This window comes from Excalfactoria chinensis, chromosome 14 (genome assembly GCF_039878825.1).
Source record: "Excalfactoria chinensis isolate bCotChi1 chromosome 14, bCotChi1.hap2, whole genome shotgun sequence".
NCBI lineage: Eukaryota > Metazoa > Chordata > Aves > Galliformes > Phasianidae > Excalfactoria > Excalfactoria chinensis.
In genome coordinates, this window is record NC_092838.1 from 12850962 (window position 1) to 12867623 (window position 16662).

At 40.2% G+C, this 16662-nt stretch overlaps 1 protein-coding gene across 1 annotated transcript; it reads right to left on the minus strand.

Annotated features, from left to right (window-relative positions):
• Nucleotides 1-608: 608 nt before the first annotated feature.
• ERCC4 (ERCC excision repair 4, endonuclease catalytic subunit) lies at nt 609-13221 on the minus strand. The gene is made up of 11 exons (XM_072349574.1): nt 13015-13221; nt 12336-12516; nt 9659-9854; nt 8075-8282; nt 6954-7134; nt 6492-6620; nt 5809-5919; nt 4379-4970; nt 4061-4153; nt 3426-3538; nt 609-3012 (listed from the first exon to the last, which is right to left on the minus strand). Exons 1-11 carry the CDS (start codon nt 13186-13188, stop codon nt 2279-2281), a joined length of 2712 nt encoding a protein of 903 aa, XP_072205675.1. The 5' UTR covers nt 13189-13221; the 3' UTR covers nt 609-2278.
• Between the last annotated feature and the right edge of the window lie 3441 nt (nt 13222-16662).

The window sequence follows — 16662 nt, forward strand, 5'->3', positions numbered from 1 at the left end:
CTGGGGGGAATCTCATCATATCTGAAAAATTATGGCTGTTTGATGAATTCCCCGGTGAGTGAAAAAGGGAAACAAGCAGTATGAGTTTCTCTGCAACTGGCTTACAAAGTTTTGCAGTAAACACAGCAGGCTCTATAAATGCCCAAATGTAACATGCTCATGTTTGGCTTTTGTAGCTAAAAATTGCAACGTCACCAGTACTAGGAACAGTATCCAGATACTATAGACATAGGAACTACGGAACCTACCTTGTGCACAATAACAAACTGCCCCTTTGTTATAAGTGTAGAAACAAGCAGTTTGGTAACTAAAATTCATTACTCTTGGTGAAAGAAAGCTAAAGGTCAGAGAATGCATCTAAAAGATTTTCATCATTTATCCATGTTGTTTTGGCTGTATGTAGGTGAGGTATGACTCCTTGGCTCCGTTATTTCAACTGCAGGTGTTTTCATGACATGCAGCATCTCCCACCTTTCTTAACAGTTGGTTACTGCTGCTTCAGAAGGACAAACCACTAACATGCACTCAGAGATTATAATAACCTGGACTGTAACCAGACCTCATGAAGATATCCAGACAAAAGAAGCAAGAAGCAAAGCCACACAACAATAACTTCAGTGTATATTAAAGAAAAACAAACAAACAACCTGTAATAGAAAATAAATTACAAAATTCCACTCAAAACAACATTTATGTAAATATTATTTAATATATTATTTGATTGCACTGCATGACTTTGATCTAGCATATGCAGCAAAGGCTTTACAACGTCTTCACATATTTTCACCTCACTCAAACCTAAGGAAAAAAAGTACCAACAAAGCTGACGTGCAAATAGAAGAACAGAAAAAAACAAAGAACAACACAGTTTGTGTAATATCTTAATGATGCGAATGCACAAACAATACATGTTTTCAAAGGTTGTTCAAATCCCCTTTATTGAGCCAAGTCCCTTAAGATACACATTCTAGACAATCATGTTTTTAGTTCAGTTTTCTGGTATCCTAGCACCACTGTTGAGGCATTCTCTATGCAGAACATTTCTGGCCTCATTGTTCTGAATAAGCAGATGCCCCATGGAAGGACTTTTATACTAAATGAAAAAAAAAGCAGCACGCACAACAATAGAAACCCTAATCTTAGCTACACACTAAGCCCAAAAATGTTCAGATCCCAGTACAGGGAAATAAGAAGCAAGAGTTACAGTACAGTTAATCTATTTTTTTTAATTAATGAATTCTAATTTGGAGTGGATCTTCTTCTTGGTGAAATCTGCAGCTGCAGAAAAAAAAATGTTCACTTTCAACATCACACAGCTCAGAATGTAAATTAACAGGTTTGTAATTGATACTTCAAATGCACAACAAACACTGGATCTGAAATTGCACACATGGTCTTTACTGAGCTCAAACAGAAAACTAATAACTTCTTGTTTAATTATGAGAGCAGATAGATTAAAATTTTAAAATATACATATGCAATTCTTTACAGATAATAGTTCATAAACAGCTTATGTAAATCTATTAGCACGTAATGAGAGACTGGTAATGATCGATCTGTTTGGCAATTGCAGTTTGCAGCACTGCTGTCACATCAAAGCTAAGTGCATAATATGTGCTTTTGAACAGTGTAAACATTCACAAGATATCAAAATAATCCTGCTTCCTCCCTGCTTTATGCTGCACCAAACACTAAGATACCTTTCAGGTGATGCAGCTTTACTGAATTCGCTGACAGATGTTCTGCTTAAGACATAAAAATGCAAGTGCAATAGGATATGGAAAGAAGACAATATTGGAAGAACTTTTAATACTTTTCGAAAACCTTACCTAGAAAGCCACCACATTATATGAGAGAAGACACACTCTGTCATAACAGAATAGTCCCAATGGTATGCCTATACTTTACTTTAAAGTAAATGAGGTGGAAGAGCTTTTAGCTTTAACAAGATGTACCCCTTTCAAAAGGAAAATCTCTATCAGTAAGACTTAATACTTAACTTTAATGGACTTGATGAAGAATTTAGTTCATTCAGTGTTGTTATAAAATCTGTTAAAGTGCTATAGGAATAAAAATCATTCACATTTCTGTATTAAAAATTTTCCTCATGAAACCTGCCTTCAGTAATAAGTTGCTCAAGATATTAAACCTGATGGAACAGCATTAGCAGGAAAAAGCTGCTTATCTTAGAGGGCACTTCTTGACATATTTCATATACCTTGCCACAGTACTGTACAAGAAAAACTTATCTACAAGATATGCTGGTTGGTCCCATTAGTCATCTTTTGGTTTTCTCTTTAGATATTGCCTCCTTGTAGGTCATGTGAATAAAGTCAAAGAGTTGTGTGGCATTGGCGGCATTACCCAAAATGTCACAGAGTTTGTCCTTTGACAGTGTCACCAGCTCAGCAATACTCTTCACATGGTTCATTAAAGCATGGCAGTTTTTTGCATTAACACCTGGCATTTTTAACAGAAAGTCCTGAGGACCAGGGTTATACTTGTCTGACTCAGGAAGAGTTTCAGAATCTGCTGTGACCGCCATTGCAGTTTCTGCATCAGGTTGGGGCCGGTTTTGTTTTAACTCTTCAAACAGTTCAGCAGTAGCATGGGGTGAGGGACACCACAGGATACGTAACTTGGGGAAATGGAGTGTGAGAAGCGTCAGTTTAGAAGTAACATCGCTACTGGAAATCTCCTGACGTAGGGAGCCTTGTGGAATCAAGGAGAAAGGTTTGTTAGGGTCAAACTCAATCAGAAGAATTGGTCGCTTATAGTAACGTGACATAGAAATGCATTGCGCATACAATCTTCCATTATTTAAGGAACCAATAAGATCGCTGATACTTTTTCGCTCTACACAGATATCGGGAGTTAAAATGTAATCTCCAACTTCCAAAGTAACAGGCTCAATGTCAATACCACGACGATGAATCAATGATGGAAGCTCACTACGAAATTCCCGCATGTCCACTATTATAGTCTGCTGAACAGTCTTCTGTGCCTGTCCACCTAAAGAGCAAAACAAACTGAGTTAACCCGTACTCATGAACTCTGACTCCACCTTCCCTGAAGCACATTCCGTAATGGAAGCACTGTTTTTATTTCTCTCCAACCTCACTACAGTCAATGTTGGTCTCATAATCAACAAGCTGTCCGAAAATAGTCCAAATGTTATCTCATCTTAATGGTAAAACACTAATCAAGCTGTAGCTTCTTTTCAAAGAAAAACATAATTCATTGTTATTTCACAGACAAAACAATGAGAGATGGACTAAGGCAGATGCAATTTGTTCCCCATCAGGACTGCAGAATCAGTGTGCCTCAGTCACCCACCCACATGTTTTGGATGACACTGAACCACAAAAGGTTACAGGCCTTTCTCACAGCTTGGAGCTGCAAGCTTAATTTCAGAAACTGCTCACCTGCTTTGCGTGTGTCTGTGGAAACAGAGGCTGGCTTGACATCTCTTATTAGGTCTAGGTTTGTCTCATCTCTTCCTTCTCTTTCTTCAGGAACAACCATACTGGCCCTTTCTCTAAGGAACCATAAACCAACAATCACTAAAAACTGAAGTTAAATGTGGATACATCAAAATATGTTAATACTGTTCCGCATGATGCAAAGTTGCATAGAGCTGAATGCTGAGAGCCTGACAGGAAGTGCAATCCAGATTGTTTGGGCTAAATTCTAGACTCTTACTGTCAATTTTTAGCACTTCTAAGAGTCTTTCTATTTTTAGAACTTTTTAGTTCTAAGTTAGTTCTAGAACTAATGACTAGAACTAGAAGTACAAGCTGGAGAGAAGACAATGTTTAAGAAAATAATTGCTTTGCTCCTGAATACTACTTATGAAAATCTTAGAAATATCTTTCAAGATGTGTTACCTGCAGACAAAAACAGTTTCCAATATGAAATTCATAGACAATTAAGTAAAAATACCAGTTGTGCTGGGTAGCTTACTTAAAGTCTTCTCACAGTTAAAAACTTCATTTAAAATACAAGCATGAAAGGAAACAATGTGAAAAATTAATAATGTAGATAATAAGCTAATTGCTACCGAATTAGTTTTTCAAAGGCCTCCTTCTCTTTTCTCAGGGCTGTGAGATAGCGCTGTTCTTCTGTTGAGCTTCCATAAATGAGGAAATAAACCCTACAGGTTTGGAGGAAAAAAAAAGATGACATATTTAAGATTAGTAGCAGTAACTGCCTGAAAAACTTATATCCCATTTTCCCTCTTCTACCAATGTCACATACTCTTACTGAAACTTTGGGATTCAACCAGAGTGGGTTGCCAGAAGCGTACAATAGATTTTATTTTTCTTTTAAGATAAAAATTTGACCAACTGCATTCTTGATTAGCACCAAGTCAACTTGCCTCAGAGGCTTCCCAGGTCTGCTTGCCTTGTAGATTTCCAGCTGCCGAACAAAAGTTAGTTCTGCATCATACAGTACAACATATCTTGGCTCTATTTCATGCAGCACCCGAGTGAGAGCATAGGGATCACTGCAGCCCTGCAGTGGGTGAATAATTGTGAGTGGGTTTTTGAAAATGCCATAGTAAGAATCTGAGGGTAAGTTCACAGGGAAATCTTCAGGAATGGTCTCTTCAATACTGCCTTCTTGGCTTCCATTTAATTCTCTGTTATCTTCCACATCCAACTCCTCTCTGTTTTCCCCCTCAGTTTTCCCTATCATTTGGACTATAGTTTGGTCTTGCTGCTTCTTGTGTTTGTTTTGTTTAGAACAAGTAGGGAGTTTGGCTTTTTTGGCTTGAGGTCCCGTGTCTGGTCTGGCATTTCCTTTGGCCTTGACCGCTTTTCTGTCCTTTATCCACACTTCTCCAATTTTCTCATCCTTTCCAAGTGTTTTGTTATACAGTCTCGTTAAAAAGGCTTCTGCTCCATCAGTAATGTACTCCCTGAGCTGTGCACAAGCTCGGTCATCACTGGCACAAATAAGAACTTGCCCTGCAGTCAAGAAACAACATCATGTTTGTAATCTGTTACTTTGTAAGACATCTTCAGCAAACAGTTTTTAATGATCCTAGAAGCATGCCTGCCAAATGCCTTTTCACTTGGTGGTCACAGTTGCTGTGGACTTACAGGAAGTCTGAATTACACCACGTTTTGTACCAATCAAAGATCCTTATTCAGATATAGTATATAAAGAAGCAGACAATTTTTTTTTTAAAACAAATTCTTTTTTATGTGGAATAAGACTGCTTAACTGGGACTGTTCTAGTTTTCAGCCTCTATCATCTGTGTCAGGGATTTTAATAAATACACGTTTCACACAGTATTGACAGTTGTGGGCCCTAAATAACAATTCTCTGCTAGCTGACTCAGATAAACTCCTACAGTACTAGGCGAGAGAGCCAGTTCTTATCCACAGTCAGAACACTGTGGGTGGGAGAAAAGAGCACTTTTTTACCCTCACAATTTCCTAAAATAAAACTTGGTGAAATTTAAGGGGGTAGCAGGAAAAGCAAAAAAGGAATTAGAAACACACTGGGTAGGAGATAACAGTGAGACAATATGGAAATGTTATAACATGGAGATTAGGTGCAATGCTGAAGTTACAGTGGTAGAGAGGTCATCTGGTTCCATCAAATGGAAGCACCAACACAAACCATTAGTGGCCACCTTCAGCTTTTGGTTTGATTCTGTTCTGGGAAAGGCAAAATTTTAATGCGTAAAGTCTTTGTAGTAGTTTTAAAACCAAATACTTCTACATAAACACTTTCTCTTAATTAAGTCCAGAAATTACTATATATAAAACTATTAAAATAATATAATATCCTCTCACCTGGACCACCAAGGTCTTCACTGTTTTTATTCTCATTTTCAATCTCATTCAATACTTCTCTCAGAGCTTCCCATTTTGGGTTACTTTCTAGAACCAATTCCCTTTTCAGTTCTGAAACAAAGTACAAGCCAAAATACTCTTCAGAACCTTAAATTAATGTTTCAATGTCATAGCATGATAGCTGTTGATGAGTACAATAATCAATAGCCTACACATGCAACTTGTTATACTGATGGGGCTCAAGAACTGTCATTAAAATTATAAACACTTAAAAATAGGGAAAAATGCTTTTATGAAGCAAAAAGTTAAAATAGTAACTCGTCCTTCAATTCAGAAACTCTGGAATATTTATCTATGTATTTTAAATTAAAACAATGGCAACTTCTTATCCCTTCATATGAAATGAATAAGATCAAGCTTCTGCAATTCAAGAACAATCCTGTACAAGCTCTCCCAATGATTAGGTGAGTTAGGTGAGAAGAATCTTTTACTTTTCATTACTTTCTGCTTTTTATTACATACTTCATACTTGTTGAGCAAAGATTATGCCATGATATCTTACGTAGCTGACTGAGGGCTAGAGCTCTATAAGACCCATGCACTGAACCACAGCACAAGTAATAATATGCAGACCGTTCAAAATCAAGTGACACTCTCCAATTTAAATTAGGAATGATGAGTACCATTTTCCTTCTTTACATCACTGTTTTCAGAGACTCTGCATTTCTGATTCAGTTTTTCATCTCCAATGCGATATACTCTGGCTCGAGCATTTACAAACATAGAAGTACTGGAGTCAAGAAACAGCCAACCTAAAGACAGAAGGAAAATGACATTTGAAATGTACATGCTTCAGACTTTTCCAATAAAAGCCCACATCTCTTATCTGGATTAGCTGTACAACCTGCACTACCTGCTCACTAAGTAACTACTAGCTTAATAAAAGGCAGAAATATGATACAAATCTCACACTGTTAAGTAACAGCAGTTATGTGGGCAGATGAAAGCATTATGTGTCAATAAAAACCTACGTCCTTATGGCTAGTTATATAAAACCTAATTAGATACATTTGTATGTTTAGGGATGTTGATCAAAAGAATCAGCAACTCACTATTTCACGCATTAACTTGTATTCAGTGCCTACCTGAATTCTCACCAAAAGCTTTTTCACTTGCTTTCAGTGACTCCAGAAGATTAAGGAAAGTGACACAATCATACTGAGTTAGATACTGTAGCAAAGTACGCAATATCTTCAAATCTTGCACCAAAGATTTTGTCTTAGCTCCAAGCTGATGCCAGAGAGGATCTAAATAGTGACGTATTGTCTAGAAATATAAATTGCAAAGTTCAACATGTCAAATATCAACTCTACTAAATAAGATGGGAATGCTTTAAAAAACAAAAACACCTGTAATATAGACATTTTTTTAAACATAAATTCAAAAATACAGAAAACTCAGGCAATTTAACAATTAGCAGCTATATTTAATGTGTTCAGTACATATTTTCTTTCACATATCAAACAATTGGCAGTATAAATATTAATATATTAATATACATATACATATGAATATGAATTTCATATTCTATATACATATACATAAATATACATTTCATTGGCCTCTGCCTTTAGCATTTAAGACTGCTTATTTAGGTAGAGTAGAAGATGTTGTAATGTCATTTAATTTTTAACATAAGATGAATACAATGCAGAAACGCTTCCAGATTTTCTAAAGTACAGAACATTTATTGTCGACTAGATTAGTTAATAAGCAAATGTTGAAATTTATGATTTTACCCTACAGCAAGTATACGTAAGTATGCCAATCATGTTGCAGACATGACAGTACCAGCACCACACACAGTTAATTCACATATATGATGGTTAAAAGTACAACAGCTGCATGCATGCATATTTTATCTATTATATACCATGCCTCATCTAATAAAGAAAATAGAAAATGCAGGTAAGAAATTGAAATTGAAGTGAAAACTGGCCAGGGAAGAAAGGTGAGAATACAGCATACCTATCTCTATGATTATACTGTGAATCAGAATGCTTTTGATGTAGGAACTTGCCAAATGAAGTAAGAACAATTATGCCAATTCACCAAAAATCCTGCTGGCAAAGTGTAACATCACTGGCTGCTAATTTAATTATTTTACAAACAATGTTTGTGTTTTCATGCCAAACTGTTCAAAGATCTGCATTCCTTTACAAAGGGATTCCTTCACAAAATGTAGCAAAACAATCAAAATGATTACCTTGTCAAAAGCTTTACCAAGAGCATTTTCTAAAGATAGATCTTCTACTTCAAGAGCTGGATTATAACGTTTCAGTTCTCTCAGACACGCATTCAAAATGTCCAGGATTGAAGTTTGGATAGCAAGCATACTAGGGGTCATTGACACATGTATTTCCACCACTTCGGGTTTATGCTTCTCTAAAAATGAGTTCACCGCTATATGAAATCTACAAGGAAAACAGCTTATTAAGATTTACGAGAGTATTTATCTTGACACCATAATTCAAAAAAGTTCATATAAACTGAAGTTACAATTGATTAAATGTAAACAAGTAAGCTAAATGCAAATCATAACTCTTTCCACAAAGGCAAAGACTACAGTCTGATCAATGTTCTCATAAAACCACCTGATGATTCCCCAACTACAGCTGTTTTCATTCTCATCATAAGAGCCTATAGCAGTGCTGACTGATCCCTGGAGAATTACCACACAGATTCCACACCACTATTGCAGGTAACAAATCCTGAAGTAAAAACAATAGTTCTCATAACGAGGAAACTGTAATGGGCTCATAAACCCTTTGGAATCACATGGATCCAGTGGCAAACACTGTGATAAGGTAGCTCTGAATAATAAGCAGCAGGACCTCGGCTATAGGGGCTGTGTTGTAACAACGAGGCTATTGCTACATGGGCGCTAGCTGACTTTAACTAACAGAAAACAACAGAGAAAAACATTACCACCCTCAGGTCTCTCCGTAGTTCAGAAGCCAAGGAAGAAAATTTAGAGTTTGTGTTCAACCTTTCCTACCCTGGCTATGCCCACTTCTATCTCTTTGTAATGCTAAAAGGAAAACTTAAAATTTTGAGTTTACAGTGCAGAACATGAGTACACAAGATGGAGTGAAACACATCCTACTCTGAACAGAAGGAGCAGATCTGCATTGCCCCTGCCCAAGGCAAGAGCACTGAATGGGTGATCAGCTGAATTGACCAACTCTGTGGCTCTGCTCCTGAAAGACTTAAGGCATGCCACAGGCTTGGCAACTTAGTTTGTAACAGTTATCAAGAAATTTTCCTCATAGATTACATACCCAAAGAGGAAGGTTTCAAAAAAAAAAAAAAAAAAAAAAAAAAAAAAAAAAAAAGAACAAACAAACACACAACAACTGATTAAATGCAAACCAACAAATACGCAAACTGAGATAATTCTGGAGCTTCTTCATAACTGCAAACAAATCCTTTCATGCATGGCTGAATGGTGAGACTATTCTCACATTACTTTGTGGCTTCAAGATGATGTTCGATAAACTACATTTTTCTTAAGCTATGGTAAATATCTACTATGATTTCTACTGGCTAGAAGGAGAGTTATACTGTAAGGTTCTGCCTCTTACAGATTCAACTTGAGTCTATTTTCAAAAATACCTCGAGAAATTTAGCATCTTTAAAATCACTTCTGTCGATAAATGAGTGAAATCAGGTTGTGAATACAAATACAGAATGCAGACTAGCAGCATGCCTACATAAAATTCATTTTGTTAGCAGTCCATAGTAGCAATCATAATAATTTTAAGTTCAGCATAGAAAAGAGGTACCTTACCTTGGCCACAGGTAAAGTTTCCTGACAAAAAGGTTTCTCATCACTCTTTCCACTTGGCAAAAACCAGTGTTAAATGCAACTGCATTATCTGTAAAAGCTTTAATGAAGCCTTCCTTGTTTTTTTGTCGATAAAGTCGTAATATAAACGATTCCTGACAGGACTCAATGATTCTGTGTGCTTTATATACCAAAACACCTGGGAAAATAAATGGTTTTCAAGTTAAAAAGTAGTAATGGAAGACTGAATACCTTATATATTTTTCCCCAAGTTTGTCTTACCCTTCTGTTTTTGTTAAAGTACAATTTCAGTCTCCTACAATGATGTCAAACAAACTTACAAGGGTTCATGAAATAGCTTGGGTTAGAAAGGATGTCAAAGATCATTGAACTCCAGCCCCCCAGCCATGGGCAGGGCTGCCCTTCACTAGCTCAGGCTGCCCAGGGCCCCGTCCCCTCTGGCCTCAAACACCTCCAAGGCTGGGGGCATCCATAGCTTCTCTGGGTAGCCTGTGCCAGCAGCTCACCGCCCTCAGTCTGAAAATTTCCCCCTGACATCTAACCTAAGTCTCTCCTCTTGTAGTTCAAAGCTGCTCCTTTTTGTCCTATCACTCTTTGGCTGTGTAAAAAGTCAGTCCCTCTCCTGAAACCTAGCAACTCCTTGCTTTCAGTACCACACAGCAACCCACCTTCAGAGCTGGGTTAGTGATCTTTAGCAAAAAAATCTTGTGCTCGAGTAGCAGGACTTCCACAGTGCTTCATGCAAAACTTGGACTTGGGACTTTTAAAAGGAGGAAGACTGAATGCAATACTGAACACAGTATCACCACAGAGCAAGTCTGATATCTGAGTTCTTTTATTACAGAAGTTCCATAATCACAGACTTGTTGAATATGTTTCTTTGATTATCAAAAAACTTGAACTATTCTCAAAGAACTTCTGAAAACATTTTTTGTGCTATTCATATTCTGATATTCATGTTCACAATTGTGAACAGGAGGGAACTTAATGGCTACACCAACAACTTTATTCATGGCTGTGAGCACTGGGAAAAAACTATCGTACATATTTTAGTACTGAGAAATGAGACAATAGTTAAACTGCCTTAAGCCTTCGAGGCAAACACTTCTGGGATTTACATTTAACTCAGCCTTGTTAAACCCAAGGCTAACAGCAGGCTGTTTTTTCCACTCCCCCGGTGAGGAGAGGCCTACATGATACTTCTTTTCTGTTCACAGCTTCCATTGGAATAATAAACATCTTCCTAAAATGGAAGCTAAAGACATTAAACAGTAAAGCTTTCACCACATGCCTCAGCAAGCTTAAAACAAATCTAACTTTTATAACAACTTTCTTCATTCATTTGACATGCCACATCTCTAACACTTCCAAACACTTCCCTGTATTTTTTTTCCTAAGCTAGTTGCCCGAGAAACAAATTCCTGATGGTTTTGCACGATCTCACATACAGGCGGTATGTTTCTAACATAAGCACGACTCAGCCGAGCTGTAGCTCTAGAGGCTGCTGTCAGACTGACCTCTGGCGGCACTACGAGGAGTACAACAACTCCAGGTCATTTCAGGTCAGGAGGTTTTTGGTGTTTTAAGTCTCTAATATGTTTCTTCTCTTCATCAACACAAAACCCAAAGTAGGGTGCCTCAAAACTTTATTATTCTTGTAACCTAGAAATAACAGAACTGAGCTTGGTGTCCTTTGGCTGTAGCATGAAAACTGCTCAGAATGTTTCACATATTAGAACTTCTCGTATACTGACTAAAATGAAAGAGAGTTTCTGAAGCAAAAACTTACATGTGAGCATTCAATATTCAGTTGTATTTAGCCATTATTAAGATGTTAACACTTACATAACACTAAAAGATTCCTATATCCCCAGCTCTTAATTTGTTTTACTAGCACTGTGGGCTTTAAGAGGGCTTCCACCTTAGACAAGAATATAAAAACAAGCAGGGAAAGACAGGTAACAGAACATGGGAGAACAAGCATGCACAAGATCTATACAACAACAAAAGGTCACAAGGTATTTCCAAAATCTTTGGAACAGTGTTATTTCATAATAGAAAGCATCCAAGTTATTACAAGAGGTAAAGTGGTTAGGTGTTATTATTTTATTTGATGGGAAGAGTTGTCACGAGGAATTCATTAATGCAAACAACTGCATGCTTATCACCCAAACACACGAGCTGTCAGTTTCAATTACAGGCTGTGTTCTGAGAGCATTCTGGATGCTACTTCACCAGATTGCAGACAATTATTCTACAGTGCAGTCAGTGTGAATGCTTATGTTTCTTATGTTGGTAGTAATACATCTGGTGATTGCTTTCCAAGTGATTACTGACATCAAAATCCATACAGAAGTATTATCCACTATCTAAGAAGAATGTGGGTGTTGGGTGATTAAACAAAGCAAACAAGCTCAACCTATCGCAGGGACCTGCTTTAGCAGGGGGTTGGACTCGATCTCTTGAAGTCCCTTCCAGCCCCTGAGATTCTGTGATGACTATTAAAAGAAAAAAGGAAGGAACTACATATTTGCACCTTTCACCGAAGTCTTATTAAAGAAATATTTCTTTAACCCCAACACTATTAGTAGAACTCTATACAGAGTTAAGCTTCATGTATTTTTAAACAGGTTATCCATTTATTTCATTAAGCTCTTACCAGTGATGAGGTTTGCAGGAATTCTGTCAGTAAGGAAATCAACCACGAGGATTCTGCTCGTTGCAAAGAGAACTCCCCCTCGTGTGTAGAACTCATAGCGGGTATTGCTGGGGATCTCGTTGGTGACACGCCGAGGAAGGTGCACAACTCCATCTGACCGCAGCTGGTCAATAAAATACTCCTACAACAGGCACAGCGAGAACACAGAGCTACGTGACTGGTGTGAAGAGAATCTTAATGATGCATGTTCCATTTATTTAGAAAAATGGCTCCGAACCAATAGAAAACATGGCAGCACGAGATGCTGCCTCAAGAAAGTTACGATTTCTTTTCTTGGTTAAGCACCAGCCTTGTTCGGGTGACTCAAAGCCCTGCACGATTTCGGTAGAGGACACACAGCACGTAAGTGCTACCCACGTCAGTCGGCACTCCGGGATTGTTAGCACCCGGCTTTCCCCTGGGTTGTTACGGCACTTCGAAAGAGGACGGCTGATTTTAATACCGACTTACGGACGGAGAATTGGAAAGGGAGCGCCCGCAGCCAAAGGCAGCTACGGCAAGGCAGCCATCCCGTCAGGCTGCCCCCCAGAGCGCACAGCGCCCGCCAGGCCCGGGCCCGCCGCCTCCTTTCCCCGCCCCGCTCCCTCCGGAACGCGGAGGCGCCGGGGGTTGCGCTCACCTCCTCGGCGGGGCTCGTGTTCAGCACCAGCACCAGGCTGGCGGGCTCGCAGTAAAGGCGGAGGAAGCGCAGCAGTAAGCGATCGATGCCGAGCCCGCGGGCGCAGACCACCAGCCCGTCCTGATGGAACAGGTCCAGGAAGATCTGGCTCTCGTGCTCCAGCAGCGCCGCCATCACCGCCCCGCGACCGCCGCGGCGGCGCCTGCGCGCGACCCGAGCGCCCGCGCCCGAAGCCGCGAGGAGAGCCGTGCTCGACGGCGCCCCTGCCGGGCGGAGCGTGCGATCCTCCGCGCCGATCGGGGCTCCCTCCCGCGGCGCGGTAGTGTGCGGGCGGTGCAGCGCCCCGCGGCCGGCCCTGCTCGGCACAAGCAGGAGGACCCCGGGAGCCACCCGCCGGTGTGGAAAATGAGGTGGGCAGGGCCTCGGCTGCACTCGTAACTGCGCCTCAGGCGCTCCCAGGGAGGCGAGCCGAGCCCCCTTGCTTTCTCATAGCGAGGTGGGCGTACTGACTGCAGATGTGAAACCCCGGAGTCGTTTGAGTTTGTATTACAAATTATTTATGTTTAGTTACTACTTACATTCTTTGAACAACAAACCCAAGGCGGACCGGAGCACGGCGCCGTACCTCAGCGCGTTCCCATCCGCTCGGCGCGGGAGGGGATCGGTAGTGCTGAGGGACTTCAAAGCTGCTGCCAGATCTGCTGTGGATTGAGGGAGCTCCTCAGAAGTGCCCCAGAATTCAGGGCGGTGAAGGACACAGAAACGTCTCCAGCCTATCTGAAAACCAGAGAACTTTCTGGGCCTCTGGCAGGAAGCGCTGGGTGCAGCTGACCTGCAGAACAAACTCTATAGCCGCGCAGTAGTTGTAGAGCAGGTACGTTTATCCGGCCGGCCGGGTGCAGGAGGAAATAACTCCTTCCCAACCTGCACACCGAAAGCAGGTGAATCCCAATTTCTAGGGGGAATACGCGCATATTCATGGTACGAGGAGCGGTTATTACAGTTAATTCTAGAAATTCGTTACAATCTTGTATGCCTATTCAAGGCCCCAAGCTCCACCCCTAACTATTGGCCCCATATTGTTCGTGCTCAACTACTCTTGCAGTTTTAACAATATAACAGATAAGGCCTTTATTCACAGCCTCAGCGGCCCGGCGGCCTGCTGCCTCCCTGCCGAGCGGGACCTGCTCGGAATCTCCGTTCAGTGTAAGGGCTGCTAACTGCCATTACATTCCCCAGTACCGTTGTTTTCCTGCTGAACGTGAGCCAGCAGCGTGCCCAGCTGACCGACCAGGCCAAGGGCATCCTTGGCCCGCAGAGCGGAGCTGACCGCCTCTCTGCATTCAGCTGTGGCGGGGCCGCACCTCAGCGCTGTGCTCAGTTCTGGGCCCCTCACTACGAGAAAGACATGGAGGCCCTGGAGCCTGTCTGGGGCTGCGAGGGCTCTGGAGCGAGGATCGTTAAATCTGTAGGTGAGGCTCTTATAGCTGCCTACAAGTGCCTGAGGGCAGGTTATGGTGAGATCGGGTCAGCCTCTGCTCGCAGGTAACAGCAGTTAGGACAAGAGGGAACCGCCGTAAGTCGTGCCCGGTGGCCAGGTCGGGTATTTGGAACGATTTACACTCGGTGCGGCGCTCGGAATGCAGGGAGGCGGGGCAGTGGGCGGCCCGGGAGGTGCTGCGGCGCTGAGGGATCGCGGCCGCCTCTTCCATCCTTACTGGTTCTTCTGATAAAGTGCCCTTAGCAGGTTTCTTGAGTCAGCCGTCTGATACGATCCAATAAATACTTGCTGTGTTTTGCTTCGCATGTTCACATGTAGGTAGGGTGTTTTTTTTCTTCACTAACGTGGATAAGGAGAAATGAAGCACCGGTTGCTAAGATGCTCCTTTACTAATTACGGGTTGGGGTTAACATTATTAATGACGACGTATTCTACCGTGTGTTAGTTTAAAATTTGCCATCCTGGTGGTTTTAACTTAATAGAGGAAAATTTCAAATTCTTTTATAAGTCATTTTATTTCTAACATGCAGTACAAATACTCAGCAAAGCATAAAAATATTGAAAATGGGCATCAACTGGTAAAAATAACAAAAATATTGGGAATATTTTTTACTTTTCTCATACGTTTATATTATTTCTGAATTTTTATGCAGATACCTGAACAATTTAGAATTTGTAAACTGGTTCATGCTGTCACTTACTGTGCCAAGTACTGTCCATTGGCTCTCATTTTTAGCTGGCTGCTATTAAGCATTCAGAGCTCATTTGGGGACATAATAGTGTCAAATAATAGTATTTTTACTTGGATGGCATTTCATTCTTGTGGCTTCCATGCCTTGAGTCAGGAGCTGGACCTGATCCTCATGGGTGTCTTCTGACTTAGGATATTCCATGATTTTACTGCCCAAACAGAATGTTTTCACGTTAACATGATAATTATCATCAACATTCATTACTGGTTTTTTTTTGTTGTTGTTTGTTTGTTTGTTTGTTTTATGTTTTATGAAAGGGCATTTCTTTAAGGAATTACAGTATTATCTAAAGAAGTCCATAGGGTTTAGGAACTAGCCATATCCTTGTCCTGCTACTGCCTATCTGAATTAGAAACTTATTTTCTAAGCAGTCCAAATAAAATTGAATAATTCAGGCATTTCATTACATGTGATTAGCTGGGTTATTTCTGTCTGTTATTCATCTATCTATATTTACTTTGACTAAATACAGTGAAATGTATTTTCTTCTGCTGTCTTAGAAGAGCAGAAATTACACCTAAACTCTTAAATGTCATTTCTCTGTCTTTTTGTGTGTGAAACATTAAAGTAATATGAAGAAAAAAATTCCTAAATACACAAGAAAGAAGTTGTGTAGGAACAGGGTTACAAATGGTAAGAATTTGGAGTGATGCATAATTTTCAAGTTGTGATTACCAGGTCAAAAGAAACATACTGAGAGGAGTGCTTGCTAAGATATCTCTGTCTTTATCAACCAAGAGTTATTTCAGTTCTTAAAAGAATTAGAACTTGTTTATATATATATATTTAATGAATATTATAAGCAACTGGCAGAGGTTAATTCTGTATCAGATGATACAGTGGCGCAGTGGTATAAAGTGCTGCTTGTGGCACTGAAGGGCCCAGGTTCGAATCCCCCCTGTGGAGCAGGGGGTAGAAGTGCCGCTTCGCTACACAGGGGGCTCGAAACCTGGGAGTTGGACTCGATGATCTCTAAGGTCCCTTCCAACTCACACGATACTATGATACTATGATATGATAAATAAATACAAAGTATAGGCTACCTTCAAGCCAATAAATCACAGGAGATTGGAGGAGTCTGTTACCAACCTCCAAAAAGCGCCACTCACTTACACATTTAAAAAATGCATTAACTCACCTATTTTATACATCAAGTTACTGTTGTGTGAGAGGCAGATTAACTGTATGGCGGTGCAAGAGAACAAATAATCAGAGGCAGGCTTACATAACAGCTTTGGTTGTTATGAATATAATAAAAAATTGAAGATGAACTGACTCTGTAAGATATGCTTTTTAGCAGCCAATTGTTTCTTAAAATCTTAATTTTGACAAGTTATTAAGTTTGACAAGTTAATAATTACGTGTGCCCCCGGTGGCGCAGTGGTATGAAGTGCT

Coding starts and splice junctions, on each gene's coding strand:
- ERCC4 (XM_072349574.1), bottom strand. CDS start 13,188: ATGGCGGCGCTGCTGGAGCACGAGAGCCAGATCTTCCTGGACCTGTTC. Junction 8,283..9,658: donor AAACTTTACCTGTGGCCAAG/GTAAGGTACCTC, acceptor TTTTCCTTGTAG/ATTTCATATAGCGGTGAACT. Junction 4,154..4,378: donor AGACCTGGGAAGCCTCTGAG/GCAAGTTGACTT, acceptor CCAAACCTGTAG/GGTTTATTTCCTCATTTATG.